Below are 19,146 nucleotides of genomic sequence, written 5' to 3' on the forward strand. Positions count from 1 at the left end.
GCCAGCTACATACACCAGAGCTGGCAGGTTCGAATCCAACCCAGGCCTGCCAAACAACAATGACAACTACAACCAAAAGAAACAGCCAGGCGTTGTGGCAGGTGCCTGTAGTCCCAGCTACTTGGGAGGCTGAGGCAAGAGAATCCCTTAAGTCCAGGAGTTGGAGGCTGCTGTGAGCTGTGACGCCACTGCACTCAACACAGGGCAAAAGCTTGAGGCTCTGTCTCAAAAAAACAACAACAACTAGCCTGGCATTCTGGTGAGCATGGAGGCTGAGGCAAGAGAATTGCCTAAGCCCAGGAGTTGGAGGTTGAAGATAGCTGTGAGCTGTGACACCACAGCACTCTACTGAGGGTGATAAAGTGAGACTCGGTCTCTAAAAAAATAAAAATAAAGAAAGAAAGAGGAGAAAAGAAGAGGCAGCCTCAGATGACACAGGACTGGGCAGGGGGAAGCCACCTTTCTGGCTCTCTACCCCAAACCATTTATCTAAAGGTCAGGATCCGCCTGCCCCTATTCTGGCTTCTTGCCCTCTTCGTCAACAATAGGTGGTCCTGCCCAGCTCTCTCACCCACATCTAGCTACACCAGCCAGGCCACAACACCTGCAGGGGGAAGAGGGTGCCCCCACATGGGAGCCCTGCCTTTTTCTCTGGGGTGTGTGGGGAGGGGGGGATGGAGAAGGTGCTGAGGGATTCCTCTGAAAAGTGGCCTAAGCCCCTGCCCTCCACCCAAAATGTGCAGCAAGGTGGAGAGAGGCAGAGAGAAGAATCAGAGTCACAGAGAAAAAAGAGGCGTGGGAGAGAGAGAGGAGAAAAAAAACACAGAGGTGTAAATAAAGAGATTTATAGAGAATCTCAGATACACATAAAGGGGCAGAAAGACCCTTTTGGGGGTGATGGGTTTGTCTATGATCTTGATTATGGTGATGGTTTGATGTGTGTGTGTGTCAGATTTTAAAATGCACAGTCTATTGTACCTCAGTCAAAAAACGTATTTTAAAAAGTGTAAGTGAAATAAAGAAAAATAAAAAGCTAGAGAATTTTAAGATATATCTAACAAATACATCCTTCAGAGGCATTAAAAAATAATCACAGCCAGCTACTCGGGAGGCTGAGGCAAGAGAATCGCTTAAGCCCACGAGTTGGAGGTTGCTGTGAGCTGTGTGAGTCCAAGGCACTCTACCGAGGGCCATAAAGTGAGACTCTGTCTCTACAAAAAAAAAAAAATAATAATCACAGGCTCGGCACCTATAGCTCAAGCAGCTAGGGCACCAGCCAAATACACCAGAGCTGGCAGGTTGGAGTCCAGCCCAGGCCCGCCAAATAACAATGACAAATACAACCAAAAAATAGCCAGGCGTTGTGGTGGGAGCCTGTAGTCTTAGCTACTTGGGAGGCTGAGGCAACAGAATCACTTAAGCCCAAGAGTTTGAAGTTGCTGTGAGCTGTAACACCACAGCACTTTACGGAGGATGAAAGCTTGAGGCTCTGTCTCAAAAAAAAAAAAGAATCACAGAGACACGGATGAAAAAGAAGACACAGAGAGACAGGAAGGAGTGAAGAGACACACCTAGGACCCAAAAAGAGAGAAACAGGGCTCCTAAGATGGGGCAAAACACTGTGAGAGGAAGTGGGTGCAGATATGAGAGATACCGGGAAAGATTGGGGTGGGAGGCACCAGAGAGGTGGGAGGATAGAAGACTGAAAAAAACTTGAAAAAACAAAGATGGAAAGACCGAGTAAAGAGGGGTGCAAAGAGGGCGGCGCCTGTGGCTCAAAGGAGTAGGGCGCTGGCCGCATATGCAGGAGGTGGCAGGTTCAAACCCAGCCCCAGCCAAAAACTGCAAAGAAAAAAAAAAAGAGGGGTGCAAATTGCGGTGGAATGAGTAAAAGACAAGAGAAAAAGAAAGAAATCCCCACGCCCAGGAGACCCAGAGCTGGTGAGAACCGGATCCCCCTCAGCACTGGGGGAGGGAGGGGAGGAGCTGGTCTGACTTCTGAGACCCCTCTTCATCCTCCGTGCAGAGGGGGCGGAGAGTGGCATTTGGGACTGGGTGTGGGGGGTGCTCTAGGGCGGAGGTGAGGGGAGCCTGAGGAGTGATTGCTAAGGCCGGACTGGGCGCCTCACCACCCGGGAATGCGCCCCAGGGACCAGTGGGTGGTTATAACTCAGGACTGGTGCCCAGAGCCGAGGAGGCGGCGGTGGCAGGCAGGCGCAAGCCTGAGAAGTCCGCGGCTGAGCTGAGAGCAGGTCCCCCACCCCCTGGCTGGGGAAGAGGCAGGTGAGGCCGGAGAGGGAGGCTCCGCGGCGGCAGGGAGGGAGCGGTAACCGAGGTCTGGCACTCCATCTCTCTCTCTCTTTCCCACCCTCGACTGTTAAGAGTCATCTCCCCCAGTTCCAAAGTACCTGGGTGCCCAACCCATGGTGGGGCAGCGTCCTTGTGGCTCCTCTCTGCCCCTGGAAATGAGGTAGGGGACGAAGAAGTGGGTTAAGAGCTCCCGGAATTGTCTAGGTCTCCGCACTCTCTGATACCCTCAACTAGGTGCTGAGGCCATGGCGACAGCAGGACCTCCCTGGACGTGGATGCTGGGTGCTCTGCTCATAGCCCTGCTTCTGGGGATCACAGGTAACCAGAACCACTGTGGGATGACGGTGGATGGCTGTCTGAGTGCCTGGCCCCTGGAGGGCTGTGTGAGTGTGAGTGTGGCCCCAGGGCAGGATGAAGGAGAGACCTGTATTTCTGGTTGTGCCATTGCATGTGGCGGCCTTATGGCCACCATGCTTGTTGTGGGGAGGAAGTACCTTTTCTGATAACAGCCGACTGTGTGGCAGATGGAATTGACCCTTTGGGACTGAAGCTGTATGTGTAATTGTATGATGCATTTAAGGTTTCCGGTGGCCATAAAACCATGTGGGTGAATGTATGTGGCATCAGGAATGCTCACTCTATGTTTAGCCACATCTGGCCACTTGAATTTTGGTATAGCTGCAGGTAACTGGGGTTCCTCCCCCTGTGTCACAGGACTGTGAAGGACAAAAGTTGTATCACCATGAAACTATGTGACTGTGCTTGCAGTTAGCTGTTTGTGATTGTGTGATATGGCTGGTTGCAACATTATGGGCACCTGTATTTGTGACCATGTGACTGTGGCCCTGTGGAAGGCTGACTGTATGACTGTGTGTGTTTGTGTGAGGCTGTGTAGAAGCTACTACAGGTGACAGTGCAGCTGTGTGTCCAGAGACCCCATCCCTGTCTGGAGGGATTGAGTGTGCAGGAGTGGCTGCTCAAGGAGATAGTGGCTGTGTCAAGTTGGATGCTGGGTGACTTGCACTGTGCCATGCAGGGGATGGGTGTGCAAACGTCCACTGAGCGTCACCTTGCCATCATGGCACCATGCCTGTGTGCAGGACAGCATGTGATAGTCTACATGTATCTGTACATGTCGTTGAGACACTGTCGTGAGGCCCTGCAAGGCTTCCCCAAAAACGTTTGTACCTGTATGACACGAAAAACCGCACGGTTAACTGGAGACAAAGCGGGTCTGTCTGCGGAACTGCGCGTGCGCTCGGCAGTGACCGCAGCTGTGCACCGGTCCCTTGGAGCTTGTTCTTGAACGAAGAGAGCTCCAAGGCAAGAATATGAACCAGTGAATAGACATGGGACGTGGGGGACTGATGACGGAATGGGGTATCTGAGTCTGTTTGCAGGTCTGTGTGTGTGTCTGGGGGTATTGGCAGGAGGATTCAGGAGGTGCATTTGCGTCCGAGAATTCAGCAAACCAGCCCTGCTCTCCCCCTCCACGCAGCTTCTCAAGTTGAGACTTTTTTTGGTAGTGCCTCCCAACCCTAGCTTGGCCCGGGAACTCTGACTCCACCCTTTCCTCAACCACGCCCCCAGGCCAGACTTATCTAGTCCGCTCTTACACCGACCCCCGCCTCCGTGCCCTGCCCTCTAGGACCAGGCTCCACCACATGTGCTGTGGACAACAGCTAGAAACCAGCCCCCTTTCCAAAGTCAAGGCTCTTTATAGGATAGACTGACCCAGGTAACCCTGGCCTTGGCCTGCCCTAGTAGATTCCAAAACCGCTCTCCCATTTCGGGTTCTGAGGTCTCCACCCCTGACCTTTATTCACTGAGGACTGAGCCCACTTCTTGAGACCAAGTTCCTTCTCTAGAGTCCTGGTGTCCATAGAATTCCCAGGTTTCACCCACACAGCCCTGGCTTTGCCCCTGAGCTTGTCCACGAATTCTGTACCCAATTTTACCCTCTTCTGGTTCCACTCACTTAGTTCTAGCCAATCCCCAGAATCCCTGAGGTCCAATCAGAGTCCAGTAACCCACTTGAGGGATTAGGCTCTGTCCCTGAGTCTAAACCTCTTTCCAACTTGGCGGTTCCACTCTTACTTTCCAGGCTTCCCCTCTGTGGTCTTTGCCCTGCCCCTGTGGTCCGGGCCGCGGCCGAATCCTAAGCTCCTTTACAAGGTCTGACATCCTGCTGCAGGTCCCACCTGAGCCTAAGCCCCACCCCCCACGTTCAAGCTCCGCCCCTGAGCTCGCCCGCCCACTTTCTGCCCCCAGAGCCTGTTCTTGCAAATGATGTTTCCTGTGAAAATCCCTCTGCTGCTGGACCCTTTGAGAGGAACCGGGACCTTGGAGATTGGCCCGGGGAGGGCACACGGGAGAACAGCAACCGTATCGTAAATGGGTCCGACTGCGACAGGCATTCCCAGCCGTGGCAGGCCGCGCTGCTGCTGGGGCTCAACCAGCTCTACTGCGGGGCGGTGCTGGTGGATCCGCAGTGGCTGCTCACGGCCGCCCACTGCAGGAAGACGTGAGTGGTCAGGGACGGAGGGGTGGGTGGGCTCTGGAGGCGAGGGTCGGGGGCGTCCGGGGGCGGTGGGCTGGGGATGAGGGAGCAGGAGAGGCGGAGTCCGGGGGAGTTAGAAAGGAGAAGGGGGTAGGTTGAGGTTGCACTGGGGAGAGGGTTGTGGCGGGGGACGGGTGTTAGGGATGGCTTGGATTTAAGGTTAGAAACATCCATATACTGAATGATTAAGAATGGAGATGGGATTAGGTTTTCAATTTTAGAATTGGGGTGAGATGGGAATGAAGATGGGATTGGGATGGGACCAGGGCTAGGACTAGGATTGGAAATAGATGTGACATTGGAGATAGGATTGGGATCAGAGTTAAGAACCAAGTTGCAGGTATCTGATTTGGAGGTGGGGGTAGGAATGCAAACATCCATCCTTCCTGAGTGAGTAAAGGGTTAAACTGGGGTTAAAGTTGGGTTTGGGGTTGAGCATACACATGTTATTGGTTTGGGATGGAGATGGAATTAGGGTTAGCTCTAGAACCGAAGGTGGGTGAGGACTGGGATGGGGTGGATATAAAGGTGGCACAGGGGTTGGGAATAGCTGTAGAATTGAAGACCGGATCAGACTTTGGGGTAGGTCTGGGAGGGTTGCATTTGGGGTTAGGGATGCATACATCCATGCATGACTAGGAAAAGGATTAGGCTTGGGGTTACATTTGGGGCTAGGATGGGCATAGGTTTGGAGCTGTGACTGGGGTGGGGTAGGTGTGGGCTTGGAGACCAAGCTGGCCTTGGAGCTGGGGTCAAGGGTGGAGGTTGGGCTAAAGGTGGAGTTGGGATTGTCATTGGATATGGGGATAGGTAGGAATCAGGGTTGGTGCTGATCTGCACCATGTTCCTCAGAGGTTTCAGAGTCCGTCTTGGCCACCCAACCCTGTCACCCATTTATCAATCTGGACAGCAGTTGTTTCGGGGGGTCAAATCCGTTCCCCATCCTGGATACTCCTACCCAGCTCACTCCAATGACCTCATGCTCATCAAACTGAACAAAAGAATCCGTGTCACTCAGGATGTCAAGCCCATCAACATCTCCTCCCATTGTGTACCTGCTGGGACCAATTGCTTGGTGTCTGGCTGGGGTACCACAAACAGCCCCTCAGGTGAGTGTCCAGGTGACACCACCCATCTCTGCCACTCCCTCATTTCTCCACCTCTTATTGTGTTCCTGTTTGACAGTGACCCTTCCCAAGGTCCTCCAGTGTTTGAATATCACTGTGCTAAGTCGGGACAAGTGTGAGAAGGCCTACCCAGGACGCATAGATCAAACCATGTTCTGTGCCGGTGATCAGGCAGGTCGAGACTCCTGCCAGGTGAGCATCAACTTGGTTTTCTCGAATTCTGCTAAGTGTTAGAGACGACTAAAACAGTTAGGACTCTTGTTCTCACAGGGCTCATATTCTAAAACAGTGATATCCAATGAAAATAGGATGGGAGCTATTTATGTCATTTTCTTTTCTTTTCTTTTCTTTTCTTTTCTTTTCTTTTCTTTTAAGACAGAGTCTCACTCTGTTGCCCTGGGTAGAGTGCTGTGGCATCATAGCTCACAGCAACCTCAAACTCTTGGGTTCAAGTGATCCTCTTGCCTCAGCCTCCTGAGTAGCTGGGACTACAGGCACCTGCCACAATGCCTGGCTAATTTTTCTATTATTTTAGTAGAGATGGGGTCTTGTGCTTGCTCAGGCTGGTCTCACATATGTCATTTTAAATTTCCTAGTAGCCACATTTTTAAAAAGTAAAAGAGAGAGGCTGGGCACAGTGGCTCACACCTGTAATACTAGTACTCTGGGAGGCCAAGACAGGAGGATCCCTTGAGCTGGGGAGTTCTAGACCAGCCTGAGCAGAGCAAGACCCTGTCCCTACTAAAAATAGAAAAATTACCAGGTAGTCAGCACCTGCAAGTCCCAGCTACTCAGGAGGCTGAAACAGGAGGACCACTTAAGTCCAGGAGTTTGAGATTGCTGTGAGCTAATCTGACACCATAGCACTCTAGCCTGGGTGCTAGAGAAAGAAAAGAAAAAGAGAAACAGGTGAAATTAACTTTAATAATACAGTTTACTTAACCCAATATACCCCAAATATAATTATTTCAAAACGCAATGAATATAAAACTAACATGAAGGAGATCATTTGCATTCTTTTCTGTTTTCCATGTTAAGTCTTTGAAAACCAGTATGTATTTTACCCTCGCAGCACATCTCAATTTGGACAAGCCATGTTTCACAGTGGCTACTGTATTAGACAGCACAGGTCTAGAGAGAGAGATCAAGGTTGTTTTGCATTGTTGGGCAGGTTGGGCACTGCGTAAAGACACTGCATCTAAGGGGGCACTCTTCAAAGTAGACATGATCGTCTTGTCTATTCATCTTGGCAATTTTCAGGAATGTGGTGGTTAGTGTCTTTTTCCAACAAAATCTGTAGTATGAAAACTTCCAACAAACGCTAGTAAAATGTCTTGAGAAAGGCTGAAAGAAACCTATGCTAGGTATTTTAAAAAGAGAATATTTAATACAGCAGATAAGTTACAAAGTTGTTAGAAGAGCTAGAGGAATAAAAAGGTTTTTAAAAAGACCAAAAATGTCTATGGTCAAGAAGCTGCATAAATAGAGTAATTTCAGAGAGTGGTAAGAAATAACCAAAAAAATAAAACATGATTTTATGATAGCAAATGATTGGGGGCAATATTCAAAACAGCAAGAGAGACTCCTCAGAGGTGGCATTTGTGCAGAGTCTGAATGATGAAAAAGAGAAAGACTCCTGGGCTTTAAGGGGAAAGAAAAAGCATGTCCAAAGACCCTGAGGCAGGGAAGGGTCTCACTGATTCAAAGGACAGAAGGAAACCAGTGTATCTGGGGAATGGATATAGGGGAAAACAGTAGGAAGGGGCCAATTTTTCAAGAAACATTTCCTGATTGTCAGCACGAAGCTTGTCTATGTCCTCATGGAAACTATGTCTTTCAAGGAAGACAGAAATTAAACTGCTATAGTAACCAGGACTCTCCCCTGTAGTCAAGCTCCAAAGAGTTCTAGAGGGATGTAGGTTAACCAGCTCTCCAATAGCACCAGGTAATTTTCATCCAGAGTTTTGGTGTTCCGTAAATTGTGATCTTAGCACTTGGGCCTCATGCTTAGGGCTGTAAAAAGCTCCCTCCAAATTCCTCAAACCTGACAATTGCAACAACTTCCCAGGTCTCCCAATGTCATCTGTGTCCCTACTTCACACTATAAGCACCTAGATGTAGGGGTGGGGACTGGAGGAGAATTTTTATCAGAAGATGAAAGCATGTCTAATTTAAATCGTAGCATTTTAAACCATTTAGACTTTCTGAAGCCAAGGTTAGTATCTTGTTTTCCCAGATTTTAGGTGCTTTTATATACCACCATGTGGTCTGGGCATGACCATTCAAAGCTGCGAGCCAAACATAACAATTATAACAACACTAGTGTTAATAGTATTATAATAATTGCAGTTAACTAATCACTAGACATTGTTTTAAGTAGTTAACAGGCATCAACTCATCAACTCATTAATCATTATTATTAGCCTTATTTTACAAAGACCCAAGGCTCAGAGCAGTTAACCAACAGTTGCTCAAAAAAAAAAAAAAAAAAACTCTGCAGGGATGTTAAACAAAAAATAATGAGGAAAGTTCAATCCCAAGAAAACTGGGATTTAAAGGTCCAGGAAACTAAGCTCATTTGCCTCAAAACAATATCTGCCAATGGGGAAAAAGGCAAGTCTTAGGCTTCCTTATAATTGATACCAGGACACTGTGTGATTATTCATAATCTGCATAAATATAAAGAAATGACAGTAAAGAGCTGTGAGTATTATTATAGGGAGGTGATCATCTGGGAGCTTTAGGGAATTAAGGGCAGACAACACAAATTAGTCCAAGGGAGCAGTTCTCATCTGGGGGTGCTTCTGCTTGACTCACTCAAGCTACTTCGCATTCGGTAATGCCTGGAGACAAAAATGCATGTCGCAACTGGATGGAGCGGGGGTGTTACTGTGAGTAGAGGCCAGGGGTGCTGCGTGGCACCCCTACAGAGCATGGGACAGCACCCAGGTGGAAAAGCCCTTGTCTAGGAGCCCAGGACTGTGTTTCTGCAAAGGGAGGAATAAGTTCAGGATGGATTGGTAAAGACCGTGGAAGGGAGAAAGGAGAGCCCGGTAGGAGAAATAAGGCACATGAAGTCTAGAGGGGAGAGTGAGAGAGGCAGAGAGACACACGATGAGGGAGACAGGTCAGGACGGGGAGTAGAGACAACGAATGGGCCACTGAGAGGAAGGGTCACACATACCCTTTCCACATCACCACATCTCTGCTTCCCTCGTGCCTCCCTTTCTCCTCCACAGGGTGATTCCGGGGGGCCTGTGGTCTGCAATGATTCCCTCCAGGGCCTCGTGTCCTGGGGAGATTATCCCTGTGCCCAGCCCAACAGACCAGGTGTCTACACCAACCTTTGCCAGTTCAACAAGTGGATCCATGACACCATCCAGGCCAACTCCTGAGTCATCCCAGGACCCAGCATGCTGATACCCACCCTGCCCCACTTGCAGGGGCCCCAGCAATCCCTCCAGACCCCTATTTCTTCCCCAGGATGTTGAGAATATTAACCCCTCCCGCCCCTAGCCCCATGTTCCCTTCCTATCAGGGGACTTACCTGCCTCTGCTGTCGGATCCTGGGGACAATTCCCCAGAATGACAAGGGCAGGAGGTGCATCTCGGTCTCCCCAGAGCTTCTGTTCTCAAGTCCAGAGTCCATCTCTCTCTGCAGCTGTGACTCACATTAGGCCCCAGAAATAAACCATCTGAAGAGAAGTGGACTCTGTGTGTGTCTCCTGCCTGTACCTGGAGCTGTGAGAAAGTTGCTTCTCCCCTCAGGGTTACTGGGTTTACTCTGTTAGGTCCTTTGGGTTGTAAGAAACAGAGGCTCACTCAAGCTACTTCTCATCTTTTTCATAAATGTTGATCTAATGTCTATTTGGTGCCAGGAGTGATTCTCGGAGCTGGGGATACGCATCCAACAAAACAGACAAAAACATCCCTGCTTCTTGAAGCTCATGTTCCAGTAGTGGAAAATAGACAATAAAGAGATAAATGTATATGAACTAGAATAATTATGTAAGTAATATGAATAAAACAAGAGTAGAGAATGAATAAAGAAAAGAAGGATTGGTAATCTCTTTTCTTTTTTTTTTTTTTTCTGGCAAATAACCATGATCTCAGCCCAACTCACTGCAACCTCCAACTCCTGCGCTCAAGTGATCCTCCTGCCTCAGGCTCCCGAGTAGCTGGGACTACAGGCACCCACTATGATGCCCAGCTATTTTTTCTGTTTTTAGTAGAGACAGGGTCTCACTCTTGCTCAGGCTGGTCTCGAACTCCTGAACTCTAGCAATCCACTGGCCTCATCCTCCCAGAGTGCTAGGATTATAGGCATGAGCCACCACACCTGGCAGTGAGATTTCTAAATGATGTTATTAGCAACCCATCTTTCTTCTCTACTGTCCTCTGTGTTCATTCAACCATTTATTCAACTGTGAGCACCTATGAGAGCCACAAAATATTATAGACACTTGGTATAGTGTAATTAACAAAAAGGACAAGACAAACAACCCTGTTTCCCTTCAGCTTATATTTTAACAGGGTGAGGAAAACATGTCAGCTTTCTCCCTTAGGCTTGTGACTCATGGCTGTAAAATGGCTATAAAATGGCTCCAGGCTTCATATCCTCACCATGAAAAAAGAGAGGAGGTTTGTTGCCAATGGTCCCTTTATTAGGAATGAAAATTATTTCCAGAATCCCTGTCTTTCCCCACCAGGACTCATTCTTACATCTCAATGACCACTCATTGGAGAAGGTCCCAATGCCCCATGATCTTGCTTCAAGAGAAGCAGAGAAAATGAGTTTCTGTCATTTCTCTATCATAAGCTAAGGTGTCCGCTAACAAGGAAGAGGGGGTAAGTGGCTGTTGGTTAAACAATCAATAATATGAGAGAAGAAAACTTTAATAGAAACAATATAATGATAATTGTCATCATTCACAACTTTCCCCTGTACCCAGCCATGTACAAGCCCTTGCAACAATTTTAGGTGACATTGCACAAAGGTTGGGACGCCAGGATGGGTCGTATGGTGCAAAAATAGGGGGAAATAGTACTGGCATGATTCCAGGTGGCAGATATAACTCAAATGTGGAATTTTTTTTTTTAAATCTAGAAAAGAACAAAATCCTAGTTAAGGAGCAATCTAGAGCACATTTTCCAGAATGATGCTCCTAGTTATGCTGCTTTTGGCACCAAGTGAGAGAAGGTCAACGCTAAAGTTTTAGTAAAGTTTTAACTTCGCATGCCAAGAAATCCAGGCCAGAGTAGCTTTAGGCACGGGCCATCTGGGCTTGCGTTCTTTCTCTTTTCTCTTGGTTCTCATTTGGAGTCTTCATCTCAAGATCAATGATGGGAGCAGGTCTGTCTTTAAAAAGAAATGATACGCCGGGCGCGGTGGCTCACGCCTATAATCCTAGCACTCTGGGTGCCCGAGGAGGGTGGCTTGCTTGAGCTCACGAGTTCTAAACCAGCCTGAGCAAGAGCGAGATCATCTCTAAAAATAGCCTGGCGTTGTGATGGGTGCCTGCAGTCCCAGCTACTTGGGAGGCTGAGCTGAGCCAGGAGTTTGAGGTTACTGTGAACTATGACGTCATGGCCCTTTACCCAGGGTGACAAAGTGAGATGCTGTCTCAAAGAAAATAAATAACAATAAAAATAGAAAAAATATTTTTAAAAAATTTAAAACGATATTTTCCAGAAAAGCCTCCAACAGAATCTCATTTGTTCTTACTGGCCAGAATTGGGTCATATTTCCTTTTCTAAGCCAATCACAAATGAGGGTGGGATTAACCTTGTTGATTTGAACCAATCAGGATTATTCTTCTGAGATTGAGCCCGGAACCTCCTCTACGATATGTAGGGCTGCTCCCTGATTAAAACCAGGATTCTCTCATCAAAGGAGAGAGAGGGGAACAATCAATGGTGCCTGCCATTAGTGCACTTTCATATTTTAAAGTAACTTTTGATTGAAGGATGATAAGCATACAGAAATGTGCACATAAGTATCACAAACTCCAAAGAATTTTCTCAAAAGAGAACACACCTGTGTAACCAGCACTCAGACAGACCTGGTAGGCTCCCCCTTGCAGCCACTTCCTACTCTGAATGTAGCGACTTTCTACACCACAACTTCTATCACCATAAATTAGTTTTGCCTGTTTATGAACTACATATAAATAAGTACAAATTTATTTACATACATTTATAGAAATATAATAAATTTATATAAAAATCATACGGTGTATTGTATTATTTTGTGTTTGGCTTCTTTTGCTCAATATTACGGATTATGTGTAATATTGTGGTTATGTGGTTCATGCAGATTTTTGTTTGTGGTTGTAAACATTTCACTCTCATTGCTGCACAGTATACCACTGTGTAAATAATGCATTCCAATTTATTTATCCATTTTTACTATCAGTAGGCATTTGGGTAGTTTCTAGTTTCTTTAACAGTGAGTTGTAAAGATAATGGGCTGGTGTAATATTTGCTAAAACTGCAGTGAAAAGAGTTAAGGAGAAGTAGTGTGTTTGGTACTCTACCTACTAAAGGCGCAAGTGCGATTCTGACACTGATTCTTGCTAATGGCAGAGCCTGGATGCATTTCTGGTCAGGTCCAGGTTTGAGGGTGGACAGGAGCTCAGAAGGGAGATGTATGACCCAAGAGGCAGAGGGTGTTTTGCTAACTTGCCTGATTTGACACAAGGCAAGCTGGGTACAGCTGAGATGCCCTCTTCATTCTCCCTCTTGAATTACCAGTGAAGCCCAACTGTTACCCACGTGGGCATGTGAGCTGGATACCTATGATCCAGTTCCAAGCAGTAAGATGTAAGCTGAACTCCCCCGGCTGGGGGTTCCTGGGAAATTTTTGTTTTGCTGAGGAAAAGGAGAGAGGAATGAATGTTTGGACATTCTCTCTTCTCACCTGGAATGTGGGTGCCTGGAAGCAGAAAAACCACATGCACCATAAGAATAAAAGCTTCTGGATAAATATGGGATTAAGAAGCAAAACACAGCTCACACTCTTAATGACTTTCTGAAGTGCTGTAGGTGTGCACTTTCGACATCTGGGCTTGGAATAGGGAGAATAAAATCTTGGGTGTCTGGACTAGTTGATTTTCTATATATTGATACAGAGGGAATGGATGTGAGAAATGAAGTTTCTAGGAACTGAAAGCTGAGCCCAGATATTGCACACATTTTCCTGGGCAATCTTGACTTTCTTTTCCTGGATGAGGATATGTCTTTTCCAACATGGAGCTAGCTCCAGAACCAGGAGGTGACAGACACCTGTAAATAGCTTCTTTCAAGGGTGGGGAGAGTTGATGCATTTCCTGCATGGTGATGCAAGCAGTAAGAAAAATAGGGCCATGGTGGTGCAAGAAATAAGCTCCTTGCTCTACTAGATATTAAGACATACTACAAAACAAAATTAATGTTATTTTTAAAAGAATGGGACTAGTGCAAGAACAGACCAGTGAACCAGTGAGGTGAAAGAGAGATTCCAGAAAGAGATCCAAGGGAGAAAGACATAGAATTACACAATATATAGGGAGTTAACATAGGACAAAAATAGCAACCCAAATTAAGGGGATAATGGTCTTTTTCTTAGATGAAAAAGAAATGGCTGGTTCACTGTGCAGAGAAAAATAAACCCAGGTTTCTACCTAGCACCACACATAGAGGGGGCTCCAGCTGTGTCAAATATAACTTAGAAAATTAGTAGAAGAAAATCCAGGCAAAATGGCTTTGAATCTCTGTAATAGGGAATGACTTCTTAAAACTCAAAAAAAGTATGAAAAAAATTGTTCAGCTTGATTGGGTCAGTTTAAGAGTTTTGGTTTAAAGAAAGGTAAAATAGACCACTGATAGGCATTTGTCAAAATGGGTGTAGTTCTTGGCAATATACAAAATGGATAACAAACTAGTAACTATAACATACAAGAAGCACCCGTGTGTGAATTAGTAAAATAAATAAATAAGACAACCTAATGGGAAAATGGATAAAGGATATAAACAGCCAGTTTACAGAAGCAAAACTCCAAAAGCAAACCCGTGTATAAGGAGATGTTCAAACTCATTAGTTATTGAAAGAACAATGAGAGATCACTTTACACCAATTAGGCTGGGGAAAATGAGATGGATGTATAGTGTCAAGGGCCATCAGGGATGTGGGGACACTAGAACGCTCAAGTGAGACTAGGATGAGTGTGGTGCTCCAATTATGAAGACAGGTCTGGCACTATTTCATCAAATTAAGCAAACACACACCCTGTGACTCAGCAATTTCTCTCCTGGCTCTACATCCCAAAGAAATGCTTACACACCCACAGGGGGACACGTACAACCTTGTCCTTGCAGTGTTCTATATGGTGGCTGGAAGCTGGAGTCCAACCCCAGGGGAATCGTATAAATGTGGTGGCCACCCGCCATGCTGTCCCTACACAGTGGTTAGATGCCAAGGACTGATATATGAACACACAACTATACGAATGGACCTTAAAAACACAGCGCTATTTGGAAAGTGAGTCATGACAGAATACAATGTCCTATCCAATACCAATACAGAAATTTAAATCACACACGCAAGAACCACACTGCCCGTATTGTAAGACTGAAGAATTGAAGGAAGGAAAAGAAAAGATTTCTGTACAAACCAATACTCAACTTCTTCATCTAAGGTCTTAAGGGAATAAAAAGTAAGCTTGTCAAATTGTCAAGCCACATCTTATGTGGATGTTTCCCTGGGGCTGAGCACTCCTGTAGGGCTAGAGAAACCGTGTGTGGGGTTGTGAGGGGATGCTATTTTATATCTCTGATTTGTTGAATCAGACATTTGATTTAACTTGACTATGGCGGATTCTTCCTTGAATGTGTGTAGCTCTAAAACGCACAGAATTGGTTCAGGATCTCAGAGAGGCTTCTAGTAGGGGTGCAAAGTGTCAGCAGGTGTGGCTCAGAAAGTCGTTACATCCTCCACCCGGTGCCCTGGCTCTCAGGATGGTGGATCCTGGCGAGAAACCGAGGTCAGGGAGTGGCTCTAATTTTGCTAGTGGGAGGGTCCTCCCGGTGCATTCCACACAGCAGATAAGCATCTAATTGCTGGCTACAGAGAGGCTGGCTGTGGGTTACCTTTTATTAGTAATAATAATGAGGAGGAAGATGACAACAGCCACCATTCATTGAGTGCCAGACACCTTACTGCATTCTTGCATGCCTGCTGTCTCCTGGTCCTGACAATGGCTTCAGGAGGGAGGTCCTCAACAAGTGGGGAGACTGAAGGGCAGGGAGGTCGGGTGAATTTGGCTCAATTTCTGCAAGTGGTACTTGACAGCACTGGGATTTGAGTCAAGGGAGTAGGAGTTCTGAGCCTATGCCAATAACCACAGCACTAGTTGGAGCCAACAAAAGCAAACATAAAGACTTAAGGCCATAGCCAGAAGGAAGCAGGATGGTGGGGATGGGGAGAGAGAGAAATAGACTCCGAGGGCTTTACAGAAGGAGAGCCTGGAAGAGACTTAAAGACAGACTCAGAGAGATTTAAAGAGACTCATTGAAAAAGAGAGACAGACTTTGAGGAGGGAAAGGCAGACTGGGCAAGAGAGAGACTTACTGGTATAAATTTAAGGCAGACAGATTCAGAGACTCAGAGACAGATTCAGATTTTTTTTTTAAGAAGCGAGCTTTTGCTATGTTGCCCAGGCTGGACTCTAACTCTTGATCTTAAGGGATCCTCCTGCCTCTGCAGTTTCCAGAGTGGCCAAAACTATAGATGCCAACCGCAGCTCCAGGCTAGAATCAGATTGAAAGAGCCCTAGAGAGGGAGGGGAGCAGGAGAGGGAGAAACAGAGACTCAGAATGAGAGAAAGAGCTAGCTTTGGAGAGAGAGAGAGACTAAAACATAGATCATAGAGAAAGTGATTGAGGAAGGACACAGGGAGACTCAAGGGAAGGGAGGGAGGGAGGAAGGGACTGTCCGAGCATTAAAGGAGAAAATGCACATAGAGGCAGAGGCAAAAGCACAGAGGCTGGCACGAACTAAACGTGTAAAAGTAGCTGCTTCTGTGATAATTATGGACATCCCAGTTACTGTTCCGCACAGGTGAGGACAGAGCTGATGTCACGTAAGCCCTCGCTACTCAACGCTGAATCAGCAGCATGCCCTGGGAGCGTGTTAGAAATGCAAATTCTAGACCCCACTCCAGATCGAATGAACCAGAAGCTGCATTTTCACAAGATCTCTTGGTGACTCATGGGCACGCTCAAGTTTGGGGTGTCTCTCCCCTAAACACCCGGGGAAGAAATTTGAAACCCGCGTTAAGTGGAATCCACCTTGCGCGCGCGCCACCTAGAGGCCTCTTATAGAACTGAACTGGGACAGCTGTGGATGGGACAGGAAATTTGGAAGTCCTGGGACTCTTGGAGTCGGTTCCCCGCTGTGTAACTTTGGACAAGTGACTTGATCTCTCTGAGCCATGTACAGATCAAGACTCCTTCACCTGTAACACTAAGATGACAATTCCACCCTCTGTGCTTGCCCCAGAATTAGTGCTGGAAAATGTTCTGCCATGTTCAGGACACACTACTGTGCCTGAGATGAAATCTGGACACAATTTAGAGGTCAGGCTGCTGAATCCCTGGTGATATGTGTTGAATTGGATCCCCCCCAAAAAGATATGCTGAGGTTCTAATCCCCAGGGGCTCAAAATGTGGTCTTACTTTGAAATACAGTCATTGCAGATATAGTTACAATGAAGTTACACTAGAGCAGGATGGGCCCTTAATCCAGGATGATTGGTGTCGTTAGAAGGAGAAAGAAAACAATATGAAGATAGACACAAAGGGATGAGATTGTGCAAACACGAGGCAAGGGTTGGAGCATTGCAGCAAGCCAACAATGGCCCATAATTGGTGGTCACCACGAACAGCTAGGAGGAGGCAAGGCAAGAGTCCACCAGAGTCTCAGACAGAACAGGACCCTGCTGACATTTTCATTTCAAAATTATAGCCTCCAGAATTTTAAGAGAATACATTTCTGTTGTTTTAAGTGACACAGTGTGTGGTACTCTGTTACACACAGGAAACTCCATCTTCCATGTAAGTTATGCAATGATTTGGAGTTTTTCATTTTTTGAGACAGGGTCTCAGTCTGTTGCCCCAGGCTAGAGTGCAGCAGCAGCATCATAGCTCACTGCAACCTCGAACTCCTGGGCTTGAGTGATCCTCTTTCCTCAGTCTCCCAAGTAGCTGGGAGTACAGGCACTCACCACCATGCCCGACTAGTTTTTCTATTTTTAGTAAAGATAGGGTCTTGCTCTTGCTTAGGCTGGTCTCAATCTCCTGAGCTCAAGGGATCCTTCTGCCTAGGCCTCCCAGAGTGTTAGGATTTCAGGCATGAGCCACTGTGCCGGGCCTGAATTGGAATATTTCAGGACCCCTTAAACACAGGTCTACTTTACACTAGAAGACATACAAAAGACATTAAGCACATGAAGAGATGTTCAACTCCTTTAGTCATGAAAAAGCAAATTCAGGCTCGGCTCCCATAGCGCAGTTCACAGCACTCTACCGAGGGTGACATGGTAAGACTCTGCTTCCAAAAAGAAAAAGAAAATTCAAACTCCAAACTAACTATATACCCATCAGTTTGGCAAAAAGATTAAATTTTAAATTAATTAAACGGATAAACAAACTGAAAAATTAAAATGTAGCCAAGTCATGGAGTACTGGAATTTTCATGCATTGTTGATGGGAATGTAAAATGGTCCAACCACTCTGGGGAGAAGTCTGGCCATTTCTGATGATACTAAACATGATCTACTCTATTTTCTCAAGACAAATGGAAAGCACAAGTCCCCACAAAGACTTACACACAAATGTCCACAGCAGCTTCATTGGCAATATCTCAAAACTGGAATCCACCCAGATGTCCATTGACAAGAGAATGGATTAACAAACTGCAGCTCAGTCAAATAATGGCGTCTGCCTCAGCAATTAGAAGGGACAAATTGCTGCTACGTGAAAAACAAAAGATGTGACTAGTGTGAATGTGGAAGTGCAAGAAGCCTTGCACCAAGGTTATGTACTTGTATTTCTGTTTGTATAAGGCTCCAGAATGAGCAGAACTAATCTACGGTGGAAAGAAATCAGAATATCTCAGGGACTGCCTGCAAAGTGGCGTGAGGCTGATGGCAAATAGTCTACACACGGGTAGGGGTTGGGGTTACACAGGTGTGCATTTGTCAAAACTGCTTGAAAGGTGTAACGTAAGTTTTGTGCATTTTGTAGTATATGAATTTTATATTAAAATATGAAAAGTTTGAACTATAGTAAATGGCATGTGTTTTAAGAGTTTAGAATGGAGGGTATCTATGTCTGTGGTTTACTTGGAAATGCATCAAAAATAAGATGGATGAATGGGTAGATGAATGGATGATGGACGGTTAACAACAGTGAAAAAACAAGTGCAGTCAAATGCTAATGGCAGGATTTAGGTAGCAGGTATATGAATGTTCACTGTAAATTTCTTTTAACTTTGCCATATGCTTGATGTTGTGGATAATGAAAGTTTGGGGGGGGGGGAATTAGACAAGTGTCTGGCTGAGTTGTGATCATTGCCTTCTTTCCCATCTTCATTGCTACCACCTTAGTCCAAGCTGCGATTTCCTCTCCCTGGGATGTTCATTTATTCATTCATTCATTCATTCATTCAATGAATACTTATCTAGCACCTGCTATGTGCCAGGCACTGTTCTAGGTTCCCTAACCCTGGCATTGAACAATTCAGAGAAATTCTCTGTTTTCATGAAGCTTTCTCTTTCTAGTGGAGGAGAAAGACAACAGACATATATAAATATGTAATCATTCTACAGAAGCATTAAATGCTATGAAGGTGAATAAAGCAGGGTAAGTGGACAATGAGAACCTGGAAGAGATTTGATTTCCCATCAACCAGTCAGGAGAGACCAGGTAGGGAGGTAAATTGATCACAGACTGGAAACACCAAGGGAGGGAGTCTTGCAGGAAACAGAGGGAAGAGAACTCCAGGGACAGAGGGACAGCAAATGCATTTACACTGGATTGAGACACGGCCTGTACTCTTGTCCCTACAGTGGTCACTCCACGCTCCTGGCCCACTGTGCCTCTGAGCTGTTC

The 19,146-nt window shown here is 46.3% G+C and overlaps 1 protein-coding gene across 1 annotated transcript; it reads left to right on the plus strand.

The window, feature by feature from the left end:
• The first annotated feature begins 2,199 nt into the window (after window positions 1-2,199).
• Window positions 2,200-10,000, plus strand: KLK5 (kallikrein related peptidase 5). Its single transcript, XM_053607041.1, has 6 exons — window positions 2,200-2,283; window positions 2,545-2,628; window positions 4,582-4,834; window positions 5,723-5,979; window positions 6,056-6,189; window positions 9,237-10,000. The coding sequence occupies exons 2-6, from the start codon at window positions 2,556-2,558 to the stop codon at window positions 9,390-9,392; spliced, it is 873 nt and encodes a 290-aa protein (XP_053463016.1). The 5' UTR covers window positions 2,200-2,283; window positions 2,545-2,555; the 3' UTR covers window positions 9,393-10,000.
• Window positions 10,001-19,146: the final 9,146 nt, after the last annotated feature.

Source organism: Nycticebus coucang, chromosome 10 (genome assembly GCF_027406575.1).
Source record: "Nycticebus coucang isolate mNycCou1 chromosome 10, mNycCou1.pri, whole genome shotgun sequence".
NCBI lineage: Eukaryota > Metazoa > Chordata > Mammalia > Primates > Lorisidae > Nycticebus > Nycticebus coucang.

Excerpts from the sequence above, each read along its gene's own strand:
- KLK5 (XM_053607041.1), top strand. The coding sequence starts at position 2,556 with ATGGCGACAGCAGGACCTCCCTGGACGTGGATGCTGGGTGCTCTGCTC. Across the intron at positions 2,629-4,581 it reads CCTGCTTCTGGGGATCACAG|AGCCTGTTCTTGCAAATGAT; the intron begins GTAACCAGAACC and ends TTCTGCCCCCAG. Across the intron at positions 5,980-6,055 it reads TACCACAAACAGCCCCTCAG|TGACCCTTCCCAAGGTCCTC; the intron begins GTGAGTGTCCAG and ends CCTGTTTGACAG.